Genomic DNA, 17,706 nt, shown 5'->3' with positions numbered 1-17,706 from the left:
TGAGCTGCAAGCAACCGGGCGGGTCATAGGTGGTGGATAATGTTTAATCGCGATAGCAACTAGTTGTGATTCGCGACCCGAACCAGCAGCGGGGGCTGACTGCGGGTGTGGTAGGACGAGGTAGTGGGCCCTATACGTCCTAGGCCTAAATACCACATGCCCTAAAGCAGCCCTGACAAGGCGAGCCAGTGCCGCCTTTAAATAAGCGCTTAGCCCAAATCCCTCTCCTCCCGTTATCCTTCCTTTCTTCCTTCCTTCTGCGGCTGTTCGCCCATCTAAATATGGAAGCTGTTCTTCAATGTCAGCTTCTTTCACCGAACAGCCTAGATAAGCCATGTAGTGTCGGTAGTGGTTGTTTCAACCGGCTAAGAATTACACTACGGACTACCTGTTTCAGTGGTAAAAATCTACCAAACAGGGAACCCCAATTCCATAGTGTCATGCGACCCGTGCTATGGGTAAAATTGTTGAGGGGGTTTAAAACATTCTCAATGGCGAACGGAGCCTGGGAAGAGTCGGGCGAACTCCCCAGTACGCTGCATTACGCAGCGGAACGTTCACTCTACACACCGATTTTTTCACCGATGATCCACTTAATTTTGCCGAATTTTTGTTGGCTGGGGGTTTGCAGAGACTGTCGGCTGATGGTAGTTCGGTGAAGTTTTGTTGAGTCTCGATTATCAAATTTCGATGTGTACAGATGAACCTGCCCAGAGGCCGTGTGGTATCCGGCCTAGAATTGAGCCACTGGAGTCCTGTTGCCATGTCGTAGGAGGCGACTGAAAGTAGGAGACCCTAAGTCAAGGTGTAGTTCCGTGCCGAGGACTTAATGATTGGAGGGTCTAAAATATGCCAGTCGCGCACGGAGCATTTTGGGTTTTGCCCTTGCTGTGTTATGCGAATCTCTGACACAGTGGACCATTATTTTCTTCGCAAATCGTGGGAATCAAATGATCATGTCCCATTTAAACCTGATATGGCTCGCTAAATGCGTTAACATCCCAACTCGCTTGGTGTCCTCTAGTTGTTGTGCAATTTGTGTTGGAGATGAAATGTACAGTTCTCTAATCAACAATGGTTAGAATAGCACAAGTCAATCTCCAACATAAACGTACAGCAACTATGAATTTATCTCGACTCATGCAGGAAGGTAAAGCTTCCATAGCATTGGTTCAAGAACCGTATTTCCATAAAGGAAACTTCTATTTTGGAAAGTTACTTAACACTGCCTTCATTGCTTACAACAAGACAGGCATGACTAACCCACGTGAAATGCCTCGTGCTTGCATTCTTGCAAATAAGGCTATTGACGCGTGTCTCATATCGGAGCTCACAACTCGCGATATCTGTGTTGTCACAGTTACATTGACTGTCGGAAACGTAGACAAAAAATATATATATTGTTCAGCGTACCTACCGCATAACGAATCATCTCCTTCTGATGATTTCAAAAGCGTTGTATCATATTGTAGCAGAAATGGGCTTCCGCTCATTATCGGCAGTGATGCGAATGCTCATCACATCATTTGGGGCAGCTCAGACATCAATCTGAGAGGCTCTGAACTGATGGAGTACATAAGTAGTACAAATCTCCATATTCTGAATGTGGGAAACCGACCAACTTTTGCGAGGTCTGGGAGGGAGGAGGTGTTAGACATAACACTTTGCTCTGATAGAATTTTGCATGAACTGGGAAATTGGCAGGTTCCAAATGAAACTGAACCGTCTCTATCCGATCATAAATATATATTTTTCGAGCATTTTGATGTCACCTTCAATGTGGTGACATATCGTAATCCTAAGTCTACAAACTGGGACCTCTTTTTGGAAAACTTAGCGACTAAATTTCTTGGATATTTTCCAACAATTAGTCAACTAGACGAATTAGATGACGTCGTGGATACGACAAACTCATTCATATTAGCATCCTACGAAGAAGCTTGTCCACTTCGTACTGTTAAATCGACTAGGGGAACCCCTTGGTGGAGGGCTGAGCTTGATAGAATGAAGAAAGTTATGAGAAGAGCTTGGAACCGGCGTCAGCGTGATGACTCCAGGGCTTTCAGGTCAGCTCGTAGTGCATATAAGAAATGTCTTAGATCTGCAGAACGGGCTGGCTGGCAAAGCCTATGCACTAATGTCTCTAGTCTGAACGAGGCTAGCAGATTAAATAAAATTCTCTCCAAATCGAATGATTTTCAGATGAACTCCTTGAAAACCAGAGATGGTGTTTATGTGACAGACGAAAAAGATGTTCTTAATTGTCTCTTCGACACACACTTTCCAGGTTGTATCGATCCGGAGTTGATCAATGTTCACAGATCTCATTCTGGTGATTCGGACTCGTGGGCGTTAGCACGCACATTGGTTTCCACTGAATCGGTCAAGTGGGCAGTTGACAGCTTTGCTCCATACAAATCACCCGGAAAAGATGGAATACTTCCCGTGCTACTGCAAAAGGGATTTGATATTCTTAAACATGACTTGAAAAAGATTTTGCTTTCCAGTCTTGCTACCGGGTATATCCCGAAAGCATGGCGAGAAATAACTGTTAGATTTATTCCCAAAGGGGGGCGCTCAAGCTATGAAGAAGCCAAGAGTTTTAGGCCTATCAGCTTAAGTTCTTTTCTTCTGAAAGCTTTGGAACGGATAATCGATCATAACATCAGGAACGTTAGTTTAGTTGAATATCCTCTGCACAAAATGCAACATGCATATCAGTGTGGGAAATCCACGATCACTCTGCTTCACGATGTTGTTTACAACATTGAGAAAGCCTTCTCGCTCAAGCAATCTAGCTTGGGTGTATTCCTAGATATTGAGGGTGCTTTTGACAATGTGTCCTTCCAGTCTATTCTGGAAGCGACGCGCGGTCATGGGATACCTGCATGTATCTCAGGTTGGATAAACGCAATGCTTAGTAACCGCATACTTTGCTCGTCACTGCGACAGGCTGAGATACGGAAGTTGAGTATTTGCGGTTGTCCTCAGGGCGGCGTTCTGTCACCTTTGTTATGGAACTTAGTAGCTGACGGCTTGTTGAAGAAACTCAATGAGCTTGGATTTCCAACCTACGGGTTTGCTGACGATTACCAAATACTAATTACTGGATTTTGCATCGGAACAATCTTTGACTTGATGCAACAGGCATTAAGAGCTGTCGAACAGTGGTGTCGACAAGTTAAACTATCAGTTAACCCAAGCAAAACTTCAATGGTTCTTTTCACGAAGAAGCGAATAACAACCGGGGTTCGTCCCTTGCAGTTCTTTGATTCTGAGCTGCTGTGTGCAGATCAAGTCAAATACGTTGGAGTCATATTGGATTCCAAACTGAATTGGTCTGCTCACATTGAGTTCAGAGTCAAGAAAGCGTGCATGGCCTTCGGGCAGTGCAGACGAACTTTTGGAAAGACCTGGGGTCTCAAACCTAAATACATCTATTGGGTTTACACGACAATTGTACGTCCAATACTGTCATACGGATGCCTTGTGTGGTGGCAGAGGGGAGAGGTGGTGACAGTCCAGTCAAAGCTAAACCATCTGCAAAGAATGGCGCTCATGGCGTTGACTGGTGCTTTCACCACGACTCCGACTGCTGCTCTTGAGGCACTTCTAAATATCAAACCATTACACGTACACTTAAAACAAGAAGCACTATCATGTGCATACAGACTGCAGGTTACTGGGCTTTGGAACAGTAATCATGTTGATCTTGCTACCAGTCATACACGATTGTGGTCACAAATGGTTACATGGGGTGAAGATATTCTTGCTCCCAGCGATATTACACTCACTTGTAGTTTTCCTTACAGGACATTCCATGTTAAGATTCCCTCTCGAGAGGAGTGGTTGTCTGGCTTTATGGAAAGACAACAACAAACGCAAGTGGTTTGTTACACTGACGGTTCTCTGATGGAGGGACGTGCTGGTGCTGGTGTCTACTGTCGTGAAATGAGACTGGAACAATCTCACTCACTAGGTAGATACTGTACTGTATTCCAAGCAGAAATCTTTGCGATTATGTGCGGGGTGCAATCGGCCCTTCAACTGAGTTTGTCCGGCAGAGTTATAAACTTCTGCTCCGATAGTCAGGCTGCAATCAAGGCCCTTAGCTCAGACAAATCCCGGTCCAAGCTAGTGATCGCGTGCCGAACCCAAATCGAAGAACTAAGCATTGTCAACACTATCTACCTTGTCTGGGTGCCCGGACATTGCGGTATTACTGGAAATGAATGGGCTGACGAATTGGCCAGGGCAGGTTCAGCGATTGACTTCGTTGGTCCTGAGCCCGCGCTGCCAATTTCGACAAGTTGGATAAGGGAAAAAATACGGTCCTGGGTTTCGTCCGAGCACCGCAATTATTGGAGAAATCTACAAACGTGTCGCCAAACAAAGGCGTTTCTAGAACAACCATGCCCAGTGGTTTCGAAAAATCTCTTACATTTTTCGAAGCTCCACTGCGGCATGCTGACCAGGGCTTTAACCGGCCACTGCAAACTCAATTATCACATGGCAACTATTCAGCGCGCTGAGTCTTTTTCATGTGATCTTTGTGAATCCGACTACGGAACTTCATATCATCTGATATGCAACTGCCCAGCGCTAGCGCAATTGCGATTACGAGTCTTCAGCCGTCCTTATATAGACGAAACCATGTTTGGTCGACTGAAACTCAGAGACATACTAAAGTTTCTTATCCAATGTGGTAAAGAGCTTTAGGCTTATTCGCAGGCAAGTTGAACTACTTGTGAGTTTAATTTACCTGTTGTTTATTTTTTGTTTTGTGCTGTTTTTCCCACCCTTCCAAGTCTACTTCCCCACACCTCCTTGTCCTTTCCTTCCGCTCAGGAAATGATGAAAACACACGGCAAGGCACAAATCCCCGACTATGTACGGGGAACGTGCCATTTGAGCCAATATATTCTGATTCCTGATAATTCTATTCTAATTCTTTCACAGCCAGTATTGAAAAGCATCCTAGAAAACACTACAGTTATTCTATATAGTGTTTTTCTTATCAATATTAATATTCGAAGCATATTTTCATATGTCGAAAATATTAAAACGGCCAGGCCTACTGTGCAGAGTTGGGTTTAAAGATGATTCAAAATTAAACGGCAATAACATTATTCAATTAATGGATAATTTGATTAACGAATCGTTTTGAATCTTAAAAGAGGAAGAAACGAGGACAACCGTATCCGTTTGAAGGGGATATGATAAATCGTTGGGAGTGACTTTGCTAACAAGGTTATTGTCACTCCTTTGGGATGGGGCAGAGATATTTACACCTTGCCCTGGCTGATAAGCCTAGGTTATAGTGCCTTTACTCGCTCAATTAACATCTATTTTTAATATTTAATTATTAAATATCTTTTCAAAATTAGTTTAAACAAACATTTTAATGAAAAATATGGACATCAAGAATTTAATGTGGGTGAACACGCAGGCTATCAAAGTCACCCCGGAATACGAAAGCGGACTTGAAATTGAAATAATTTTTGGACAAATAGTTATAAGCGAACAATTTCAGGTAAAACCACCCAGTCTTCTTCACCATACATCATTACATGGTTAAAAAATGTTAAATTTGAAAAAATGTACTGCATTGAAAAATATGTAATGATTACTTCCAAAAGTGATCAATGTCACCCCGGTTTACGGTACTCATTCTGGTTAGACTTTTTGAAAAACGGTTTGCGCTATCATGAAGGTACAACCCTTGAGCACATGTGCATTTTTTTTCATTTATGAAAAAAATCAGTGAAAAAGTCGATCGGCGTTTACGACCTTGCCGCTTTTTCGAATCAGATCGTGCACTTGCCTTGGGGATCCTTGCTTTCATGAAATATTGATTCCGCATCCAACGACCTACCTATCACAGAGAACAGACGTCCATCTTCAGCATTCAACTTGGGTAAAATCTCTATCGGTTTCGAAGGTAGTTGGGATGTCCAAACCGGGTGCGCTACTGTCGTCATGTTTTTTTTTGTGGTTGAGTTCGACAGAATTGACAGCGGTTATTCCTCTACCCACTAAAACTAGTCCGGAACCGATTCGGAATTCCAGCATGAATTCCAGCTCAAATGCATCAACCGATAGAGTAGAAATCGGTTGTTTTCTTTGAGCAAGATTCCATACGGAATCCATATAGGATTTCGAACGGTTCCGGAATGGATTTTGACGGGTAGTTGGGATAGGTTGGCGCTAGTGTTTATCGTTTATTAATTCAAACGTTTACACACGTTTTTTAAATATTTTTGTTCAAACCTGGATGTCTGTTCTCTGTGTACTTATTATCAAAATTGGTTGAAAATGGCAGATTTATTAATGTGACTTACGTCAAAATAAGGAAATGTGTCCTCGTAGATGACTTTCTAGAAAAATTGTTTTATTTTGGGACAGGCTAATATACATTCAATTTAAACTAAATGTACTTGTACTTGTGTACTTATTATCAAAATTGGTTGAAAATGGCAGATTTATTAATGTGACTTACGTCAAAATAAGGAAATGTGTCCTCGTAGATGATTTTCTAGAAAAATTATTTTATTTTGGGACAGGCTAATATACATTCAATTTAAACTAAATGTACTTCAAAGAAGGTTAAAAATATCTCCAGATCTAGTCTTAGATAAGAACATTGGATAGTTAAGTGCAGCGAATAATGTGGGCCTGTATCGCTTGAAACACTTTTTTGCGATTTTTTTGGAACTTTGCGTGAAGTAAATTTATCAAAACTTGTACATTATAGTCTATCATTTCAATAACATGCTGTAATTTTTGTATGCAAAAATATCGAGAAACGACTCGGTGACGGAGCTTTTTGTACATCGTCTCTGGAAAAAATATGATTTGCGGTGTTACCTGCCGTTCAAAACTACCTATCCGATTTTTTCAAACTTCGCAAACACATTCTATGTTAAAAATACCTGACCACTACGTTGAGTTCTTAAGATAACTTTTCATTTAAGAGGGTGTTTACTCATAAAAAGGTGATTTTTTTTTGTGAAAAAACGGTAATTTTTATTTAAAATAAGTGAAAACTCACATAATTGAACATTTATCTCAAAAACTCAACGTCGGGGTTGGGTATTTTTAACATAGAATGTGTATGCAAAGTTGGAAATAAATCGGTTAAGTAGTTTGGAATGTCAACGAGTCGTTTGTCGATATTTTTGCATAAAAAAATACAGCATGTTATTGAAATGATATTCTACAATGTACAAAAGTTTTGATAAAATCGCTTCACGCAAAGTTCTAAAAAATCGCAGAAAAGAGTGTTTTTTACGCTGAAACCCTTATCCCCCCTTAAAGTGATATGTATGATAGGTTATGTGCGCGTGTAAACAATCATTTCTCCGTTTGACTTGGATACAATTTATTACCTACGAATCTAAAATTGTTGTCAGTTGCTTTCGACAAATATTATAGGTAATTTTATGCGTTGGCAACGTTGTACCGAGGGGTAGAAAAAAATGCATTTCATATAAACGACAAAATCATACGATACAGTATAACACTAAATAATATCCGTTGAAGCAGAAATCACGTCGAAATTTTAACTGGCTGTCTGCTGAGTGTTTGCCTCACCGATGAGATTAATTCTGGTCAACAGCAATTCGCAGTGTGCTTCTAGAACCGGTATAAACCGCGTCACTCACTATAGTATACACTGCTTCCTACTCAGCGGAGTCCCGAATGACAGAAGAGAGCGTAAAAAGTGGACAAGTGAATATTTTAGTTTACTGTGCAGGCGCGAATAATTAAAACGGAATTGATATTGTATGGTTTGGAAGAGCTGGTTCGCTGTCGCTCATACAACAGATATGAATTTAATTATTCATTTGAATGCAACTGCGCAAGAGTGTTAGTTTTCTCGCTCTTCGAACCGCTTGATCGTTAGATCACTGAAATGTGAAGTGACATCATAGCTGGACGGTATCTGTGTGGAAATGAGATGTCAATTCAAACCTATCAAAACATTGTGGTGGAGTGTGTTTACTGAAGTGATCGCGGAAGAAATAATATGTGGATAATTGCCTGGACTGTCTGTGTTTACTTATTATCACTGACCGTTACATCATCCGATTTCCGACCACTGGTAAGATCACGCGATGTGCAGGAATCAAACCGAGCGCCAGATTCGATCCCGTCGGATTTTGTGTTTCCCAATGAGTTGGTACCGAGGATAGATGAGGAAGAATGTCGTCCGGAATTTCCAATATGTACAAACATTTCGGATTACCCGCAGCAGTTAGTGAACGAAATAATCGCACGCCATGAGCAACGTTTTGCCGAGGTTTTTGGAAATGATGTAGTAGTTGACACTGGGGACGAATTGTATCAACGATTTGATACTTCGGATGATGAGCCCCTCTGCACGAGTGAGGAAAGATTAGTTCAACCCCAGAGTGGTTACACCATGGACAAAAAGTTGGTAATGATCGTCAATACTCCCAATTACACGCAGGGTGTGAAGATAGAAATTTGTCATCATCCAGAGGAGCCATGTAGAAAATTGGATCATCTTACATCGTTATTCAGCACCAAGTGTAAACAACTGTACCACTACCGAACGTTGCTAGCCATCAATCCGGTTACCAAGCAGCCTTACAAAGAATCGTTTCGGTTACCATCTTGCTGCAAATGTGTAATACGACCATTGCACGCGCGGCTGAGGAAACGACGGGGACTCTGAAAACCATGAGCAACGTGTGAAACATATATTGACGAATAAATAGATATATTAAACCAATGAAATAAAAATTTGAATCTTGTCATAAAATTTATGTGTAAGATTTGTTAGAGCTACTGGTGTTTTTATTGCAGGGCATCAGAATGACTATAAACCGTTTGCAAAGGAGCGGTATGATGAAATTGTACATATTGTTTGTGTACCTTATATCGATGGATAAAATGTTATCAATATATTTCGAATGTATGCAGTGTCTTGCTTTGAATTATCGATTTTATGCACCGGGAAATCATTTCAGCATAGCTTATATTTGACAGCATTTTTTCCTGTATTGTAAATAAATTAATCAACTTTTACGTTTTACAATCAATGAATTTTATTTACTCTCCCTAATCTTACGAAGCTATGGTATTAATCTTTTATAAGGCCCAGAGTTTGGGGCTATTAATGAATGTTTTATTAATAGAAACGCGGTTCTCTCATTTAGTTTGGAATATATTTCGTAATAAAAGCTGTTTTGAAAATATACTTTGTAATGTTTGATGTTTTTCCAACGAGATTGGTGCAAATATAAAGGCATATCGAGCTGGATCAGAAATTCAAAAGGAAATCAAGGTGGGTTACTGGTTTTTGCCTGATTTGCAGTAAATAACCCCGGGATTCTGAGAATTAGTTGAAAAAATGAGACCACAGATTACAGACGTTCATTTATTCAGTTTATTTTTTCTTTGCAATTTTTACCACTCATAAACCAAATTTTCGTATTAAAAATAGTTGTTTTTACAAATTTGCATCACCAACTTATAGGGTCTAGAGTATTTTTTCAAAACCGAGCTAATTGTATTGTCCAAAAGTAAATCGCCGATTTTGACGTAGGACTACGTCTTTGTTTTCGATATGGGGGGGGGGGCACTTTGCAAATTCAACAAAAATGGTATGTAACGAAAAGTGGTCCAATTTTAAACGCTTATGATTCAGAAAATCTTATGGTAAATTTTAAATTTTTTTGCGCATATCGCTCAGAAATACTTCTAAGAACAGATTCCAATAGATAATAAACCCAAAGATTTTTGATATCTTGGCATTAAAATTTTAAATAATGTTCAACATAGTTAAAATACCACGCATTTGCACACAGAAGGCTGCGCTTCCCTAGTCTGGCACGACAGATTTATGTACCTAACGCGCAACGCTTCTATGAATGACGTCATCATCGACTATTTAAAGAGCAGATTTGGTCGGGCAAGCTCAGTTGCCTCTTGGACAGCAGGCAGGAGACGAAAACTTTCTTAGTAACAAATTCACGCGAATGGATAGAAGAAAGTGCAACGAAGGTTTATTATTTACGTTTCATCAATTTATTGATTCCACGAGATTCATTTCCACTCAACCTATCCCACTTTGATTCTACCAATACATAGGTACTACAAAGCCTATTTATGAATGGATGCACTGTTACTCAAAAAATCGCTGCAAAAAATGCATAAAACTATTTTCGATTTCTTTATATGTTTTGCTTCGATATATGATTAAGACCACTGCATTCGCGACATTTATGTGTACTTTAGGAAAATTATAATAACGGCAAAATAAAACTATAAAGCTTGTCCTATACAAGAACTGTGACTGCATTGTCTAAAACATGATTTTTAAGCATCGGTCTGGTTTTTTACCGCACACAATAGAAAACTTTTTAAAATTTTAAGGCAGTTCCAGATATTAGTTCGGTTTTCCATCGCAGTTTTCTGTCTGCTTTCTTTAATCGATTCGATCGCTCTTTGTAAATAAAGTGACCTGATGAGCAAGACGGTTTGATTCATGAAGTGAACTGTAGAAAGAAATGTTTGATTAATTATTAATCCAAATGTAATAAGAAATTAAATATTTCACGTATTGCAGTCCTACGTCTGCAATTCGTACAACCCCATAGGGCTGTCCCTTGTAGTTTTTTCAAATAAAACTCTTCACCAATCTGACACTTTTCACTGTATCGCAATAAAAAGTAATTAGAAGAGTTGCCAGACTCCTAACAAGTAGATTTCATAAGATTGGAACACTTCTCCCTTCATATTCCTGCGTTTTGAACGAAACGAAAAGATGACAATATAGTTGCCACTGCCTTATAAAGGGTTATTTATTATTTTTTAAGACGGCACGCGATAGGCTGAATGTTCTATATTGCACATATTTTTGTTGAGCGATTTCAGCTGTAAGTCACACTTCTAATGGGGGGTTTATTAAATTGTAATTGATTGTACCATACGGATTCCGCCATGTATTGTGAAAAGCATAAGCGAAAATGCACAGGGTGTATTTTGCTGTTCAAATATGGTTTTATGTTGTATTTCACTAGGCCTACAATATATACTGTATTACTTGAAAAGTGTGTAATTTTTGCCAAACAGCTCTGATTCTGACTAATTGTAACCTAATTGGTCCTGAACCAGGCCAGTTGCCAGGATTTCGCTTCGGGAGGGGATTGAATTTTTTTTGTTAGAATTTTTTAGATAAAAATGTTTAGATTAAAAATCCTAAAAGTACACATACAATACAACAAAGGCTATATAGTAGAACAAAAATATTTATTTGGAACCGAACTTACCAATCTGTGATATCACACAAAATACAAGGTGTTCAATTGAATTCCCGTGTTAATAAAAATGCGTGCCCAGGCAATAATTATTTTTCAACAAATCAAGAATAACAACAAAACTTATTTAGATTTTGAGCAATCCTGCAAAACCGTTAGAAGTTGCCTAGATTAAGATAATCATTTTTTCCTGAAAAAATATTCTTCTAGGTTTCCTAGAATATTCGACTACAATATTTATTGTTTCAGAATATATGGACTTTTGAACAACGCAAGATATATATTTCAATGAAAACAGCCCAAGATTTAAAGCTGTTTGGAAATGTTTGAAAAATTGTATGTGCGCGAAAATAATTTGAAATTCAGATAATTGAAAATTGTGCCCTTTGCTTTGCCAGATCTTGACAAGTCAATCATATTTTAGGGGCAACTATGTGTTACACTTTAGTAAGAAAATTCAAACAAATCTGTAAATATTACATCCTGTAAATTTTAATTTTCGGATTCCGTTTAAAAATAACATTTCGCGAATTTTTTTGCGTTACTATGTATTGCTTTTCAAAATGACAAAGTACTAACTACTTTGCACATTGATAGGTTTTCATCACTAAACCATTCGCTAAAATTGGTGACGAATTCCACCAAGATCCGTCCGAAAAATTTTAAAATCGAGGCAATTTCACCGGCATTGAAGATAACATATTTTCCACAGCCAATGAAATCAAAAATAAAAAGGGAGTAGAAGTTTTTGCATGCAGCATTTTCAAAATTGTTCAAATTCTATTTCGCAAATTGTTCGATTCCTATATTTTATACAGCAAAACTATCCGAGAAAGAGGAGGAATGAATACTCCTGCACGAAAAAATATGCACTAAAAAAGTTTTGATATTTTTCACAAAAACCTAAATTTATGTTAAAAACCTGTTTTAATCCACCTAGCGGTGCAATTGTGCCTTTCTCGATCATGAACACGAGAATATTTTAGTTGTTTATATTTTTTTTAAAGGCTTTCAAATGTATATATTACGATTTTATTATACATGACTTGACAACTATATACAAGAAAAGAAATCATTATTCGAGTTCTGAAATTTTGCAAAAGAAAAACCAGCCACGGTAACAATGAATTGAAAAACCTATTTTAATCCACCTAGCGGTGCAATTGTGCCTTTCTCAATCATGAATCACGAGAATGTGTGCGTTGTTTATATTCATTAAAAGCTTTTAAATGCATATATCATTTTATTATTATACATCACATGACAACTATATACAGGAAAATAAATCATTACTCGAGTTCTAAAATTTTGAAAAAGAAAAAACAGCCACGGTAATATTGAACTGAATAAAGTTGCGAAATCGGCAAAGTCCCAAAAAGTCGATTTTTATAAAATAAAAATTTTCAAGATAACATAAAATCTCGACGTTTCATGCATTTTAAAGATGTTTGGCATCAAAAATACGAATTCGATTTCCGAAATTTCATGGGGTCCCCCCTTTGAAAAAAAATTTTGAGGTTTGGCTTATATGGGAATTTCATATGTGACCGGACGGTTTAGTCTATATTTCCGGACCCAACCATTTCCGGGAAACTGATGTGAGTTCGTAAATTTTGAAAGATGGCCGCTTTTCCCGTGCATTTCCGGAACCGTCTATGGTGGTCAATGTAGTCAACGAAAGGTTGACGAAAGGAAAGGTTTGGTTGGCCGTCGATGACCTAGAACAGCAAATTTAAGTTGTTTGAGAGACATTTTAGCGAAATATTTACCTTTTTTGCTTTCATCGGAGTATCGGTTTGAATCACAATTTGCTATGTGATCGCACGCCACAACCTGTAACTCCGGAACCGGAAGTCGGATCGGAATGAAATTAAATACCCATTTACGGGGATGCAATACCTTTTATTTGAGACCAAGTTTAGTTGAATCGGTTTAGCCATCTCTGAGAAACCGATGTGACTGTTATTCTGAATTTAGATACTTCCGCCGGGGCTTCCGGAACCGATGATGGTGGCCAATGTGGCCAAATAGACTTTGAATGGATGTTAGTGACCTAATACTACAAATCGAAGCAGTTGTGGTCATATTTTGGAAAAATTTTCACCTTTATACATTCATTGCAGAATTTATTTTAAATCGACATTTTATGCGTGTTCGTACTCATCACCCTGTAATTCCGGAACCGGAAGTCGGATCCATTAGAAATTCAATAGCAGCCTATGGGAACGTTGCACCTATGGGAATATTATACCTTTAATTTGAATCTTAGTTTTTAAAAATCGGTTCAGCCATCTCCGAGAAACCGATGTGGACATTTTGTTAACAAATCCGCACATACACACACATACATACTTACATACATACACACATACATACACACAGATATTTTGCGATCTCGGCGAACTGAGTCGAATGTTATATGAGACTCGGCCCTCCGGGCCTCGGTTAGAAAGTCGGTTTTTGGAGCAATTGCATAACCTTTCTATATGAGAAAGGCAAAAGAATAATTTAATTAGCTTAATCAGCATGAGTTCAATGTTCATGTGATTATATTTTGAAATGTTGGTGGAATAGGTTTGGGGGTTAGTAGAGTGGGAGTGGAGGATGCGTCAGAAATCCTTCATCGTATTTCGGTATACGGGGTGGATGAAGGAAATGCGGTCGTGAGGGTGGTCCAAGGGGAGGGGAGTGATGAAGGAGGGAGGTGTAAGGGCAAGGCGGGGGGAGGGGCGGCGACGCAATACTCAACTATTTTGCCTTCCATTTGAGACTTGGTTTAAGAAAATCGGTTCAGTCATCATCGAAGAACCGATGTGACTTTAATTGTGGAATATGCCCGGAATTCCGGACTTCCGGAATCGTTGATAGTGGACAATATATTCAAAGAATGTTTGATTGGCAATCAGTGATCTAGATCTGCGATTAGAAGTAATTTGGTGACCATTTCAATAGTTTTTAGCCTCTGAGGTATTACGATTGTACCGATTTATATGGGAAATTCCAGTGTATCCTTACTAACACCCCTGTAACTCCGGAAGCAAGAGTCAGAACCGAATGAAATTCAGCAGCAGTCAATGGCATTACTGTATCTTTCATTTGAAATCAAGTTTGTAAAAATCGGTAGAGAATTCGTTGGGGAATGGGTGTGATATCAGCTTAGGAACTTGGTGGGTTCCCCGGGGGCGTCATGAACCGTCATAGGTGGCCAATGTGGTCAAAGCTGCTTTGATTGATCATTAGTGATCCAGACCCGCAAACTAGAGTAATGTTACATCAATTTTAATATGTTTTACATCATTTGAACATCATGGTGGTACCAGTTTATATGGGAATTTGCTGTGTGACCGCACTTTTCAACCCGTAACTCCGGAACCGGAAGTCGGATCAACTAAAAATTCAATAGCAGCTTATGGGAACGTTATACCTTTCAGATGAAACTAAGTTTGCGAAAATCGGTTCAGCCATCTCTGAGAAAATTGTGTGAGTTTAAATGACACACACACATACACTCACACACACACACACACACACACATACATACACACACAGGCATTTGCCGATCTCGACGAACTGAATCGAATGGTGTATGACACTCGGCCCTCCGGGCCTCGGTTAAAAAGTCGATTTTTACAGTGATTGCATAGCCTTTCTTTATATGAGAAAGGCAAAAAGAAGAAAACGACGAAATTTGCGTTCATATGCTTTATTTGGCAGGCTATCTGCACATATGGCTCTCGAAGTAATATTTTTGCGACAAAAGGAATCATCAATGGTAAATTTTTCAAAACGGAATGTCTTCAAAATCTGTTTTTGAAATCGAAACGTTAATTATAACTTAGTGACTTAAAAATGAAACCTGTAATTTTAGTTACTCCCCAGGATTGCATATTGATGTCTCACTCCTGCTTCGTTGCGTACGTTTGGAGGTAATCATAGAACTACTAAAATGCAAGCTGAAGTTACTCTACATAACCTAAGAGCAAAGATTGATCCAAATGGAAGGCCTCCCTCTGAATATCTTGACCAAGCATAAGTCTCCGGTAAAAAAGTTTAAATTTGTATTCCGTATTCCTAGTTTTAAGATAGTTGTAATTTTTCCTCTTTGTTAAAGTTCTTGTCCCCCATCTTGTAAATAGAATTGTATCCCTAGTTTTAAAACACCTGTGAAATTTTTTATAAATATTTGTTCCCCCTTTTGTGTACCAAACTATATTGTTAGTTTTAAGATAACTGTAAATATTTTCCAAAAAACTATTACTATTGAATTCCTTGTTTGAATTTTTCTTTTGCCCCCTCTCTTGTATATAGAATCTTATTTCTCGTCTTAAGATAGCTGTAAAATTTTTCTCTTTTTAAAAAAAATATTCCAGCATTGTAACCTCCTAGTTTTAAAATATCCAAAATGTAAAATCAAAAGAATTCGGCACCGCCAAGGTAACACATTTGTGCCTATCAAATAAACGAAATGAATAAAAAAATGGAAGGGCTGACTAAATCAAGATAGTTTATGCTATTACTGCTATATACATACGTCACTTCATATAGGCAAATAAATACATACATACAAGGAAACATGAGTATCTATTGAATTCGTTCGGTTAAATTAAACCGGATTTCAGTAAAACGGATTTTTTTACTATTTTTCGATATATTTGCTTTTTTTGTAAATTCGTCCCATCAGAATCCGACACTAACTTAGTGATGGGAATAAGCTAGCTTTGGATTGCAGTAACTCCAAAGGCGGATTCGCGTTTTATATTCCTGAGTGTTCTTGAGTCCCCATCATTCGAGCTAGCCTCAATTCCGCGCTAGCTTAGCCCTGTAACTAAGTTAGTGTCGGATTCTGATGAGACGAAGCCGAAGCACAAATTTCATATTTAATTTGGTTGTAGGTTTTGAGCCCTTCACGCGCAGACATGGTTTTATTCTATTTTGTACTTAGTAGAGAAAAACTGGTTTCCACTCAAACATTTATAGTGCATTCCATGTATTTTCCCGGATCTTCAGTTTTTTAAACGATTTTATTACTTATTACGCGATTATTAAAAACACCACTGTTTTCCGGTTTAATATAGTTTTTAGTACGAAATGCATCCCTGGAAAAAAAATATAAATTAAGCGTCAATAAAAATTGTATTACGTTAAAATGACGCGAAAATAAAATCTCACTTCTCGGATATACTGCCGTGATACGCATAACAGTCCCTCCTGCATAGGAAACCAATAGCAAATGGGACTGTTATGCGGATCACGGCAGTATACCGTTCCTGATTTTTTTGTTGAAGCACGTTTAAGGATTATGCTTTTTTTTGTTCATGGGGAACACAGAACACTGACAACTGAGTTACGAATCTTCCAACAAATTGTTTATTGTTAGAATCGCCTGCTCTCGAATATCATTATGCAACTGATTAAGCATTACCTAAGAATTTTGTTGAACGTGACATCCACTAACGAGAGAGTATTGATCTTTGAAAAGTTTTAGTATTCGGTCTAGTATAAAAATTGAAATCGTTTCCTACTGTAGAGTGTAGAGAAGCATTTTTTTTATAAATTTAGCTCCCTAGCCCACTCTTTTTGCTTATGTGCCTGTCCTGAAATGTTCAATGCGAATCCCTCGAACAATAGTCGAACTTATTTTCGTTTCCATTTTAGATTGACCTGCATGGACATGGAAAGCTACGACTTTGATCACATTATATATCTCTTGAGGCTGCACATTGATTATAATTACGATGTACTACTCCCAAGTGTCATACAATACGTTTTATATGGTCGGTGTTAAGTCAGACCGGACCAAGTCGCAAAACATCAAAAAATGAGTTAATGATAGCACTGGATAAAGAATTTCTTCATCTACATTCCATTTTTACCAGATTTGAAATATGAAACAATAAACAAGAATTATGGAAAAAAATATTTTCCAATTATAATGTAAAGGATGCTGCGATTCAAACTTTAAACGCGTTTTTCTCGAAATCAATACACTGTCACTTAGTCCGGTCTGACCTAACACCGACCATATGCCAATAAAATTGGTAGGGATCAAACGCCGAAAACTCACAAGCGGTCCACTAAGCTAAGCTAAGAAAATTTATCGTTCCTATTTTACTCTAAGTTTAACAGTCCATTTGAGCTCTGAATGAAACAAGTGATTTAGTTGTGCTGGATTAGACAAAACATTATTTTTAGTCAGATTAGTCCATTAGTCTGCTACTTCGGCCTCTTTCACCCATAGCAACGCTGACGTCCTTCAAATAACTACACAATCCTTGATGATCGATTCGAACTGCGGAAGGGCCTACTACCTAATGAAAAATGACCTACATGATTTTCGGTATCTAAGTCATGTGCCGAAATTAATTTCATCACTTTCCATTCCTGACTCACGAACGCCTGCCAGGAATCTGCTTTCGAT

General features: G+C 38.4%; 1 protein-coding gene across 1 annotated transcript; it reads left to right on the top strand.

Moving 5' to 3' along the window:
* The first annotated feature begins 7,685 nt into the window (after nt 1–7,685).
* On the top strand, nt 7,686–8,944 carry LOC131683757 (protein spaetzle-like). Its single transcript, XM_058966019.1, has one exon. The coding sequence runs from the start codon at nt 8,030–8,032 to the stop codon at nt 8,699–8,701; it is 672 nt and encodes a 223-aa protein (XP_058822002.1). The 5' UTR covers nt 7,686–8,029; the 3' UTR covers nt 8,702–8,944.
* Nucleotides 8,945–17,706: the final 8,762 nt, after the last annotated feature.

Source organism: Topomyia yanbarensis, chromosome 2 (assembly GCF_030247195.1).
Source record: "Topomyia yanbarensis strain Yona2022 chromosome 2, ASM3024719v1, whole genome shotgun sequence".
Taxonomy (NCBI): Eukaryota; Metazoa; Arthropoda; class Insecta; order Diptera; family Culicidae; genus Topomyia; species Topomyia yanbarensis.
Note: the sequence above shows the minus strand (reverse complement) of the source record. Positions and strands in the feature narration are given on the sequence as shown.

Coding starts and splice junctions, on each gene's coding strand:
- LOC131683757 (XM_058966019.1), top strand. CDS start 8,030: ATGTGGATAATTGCCTGGACTGTCTGTGTTTACTTATTATCACTGACC.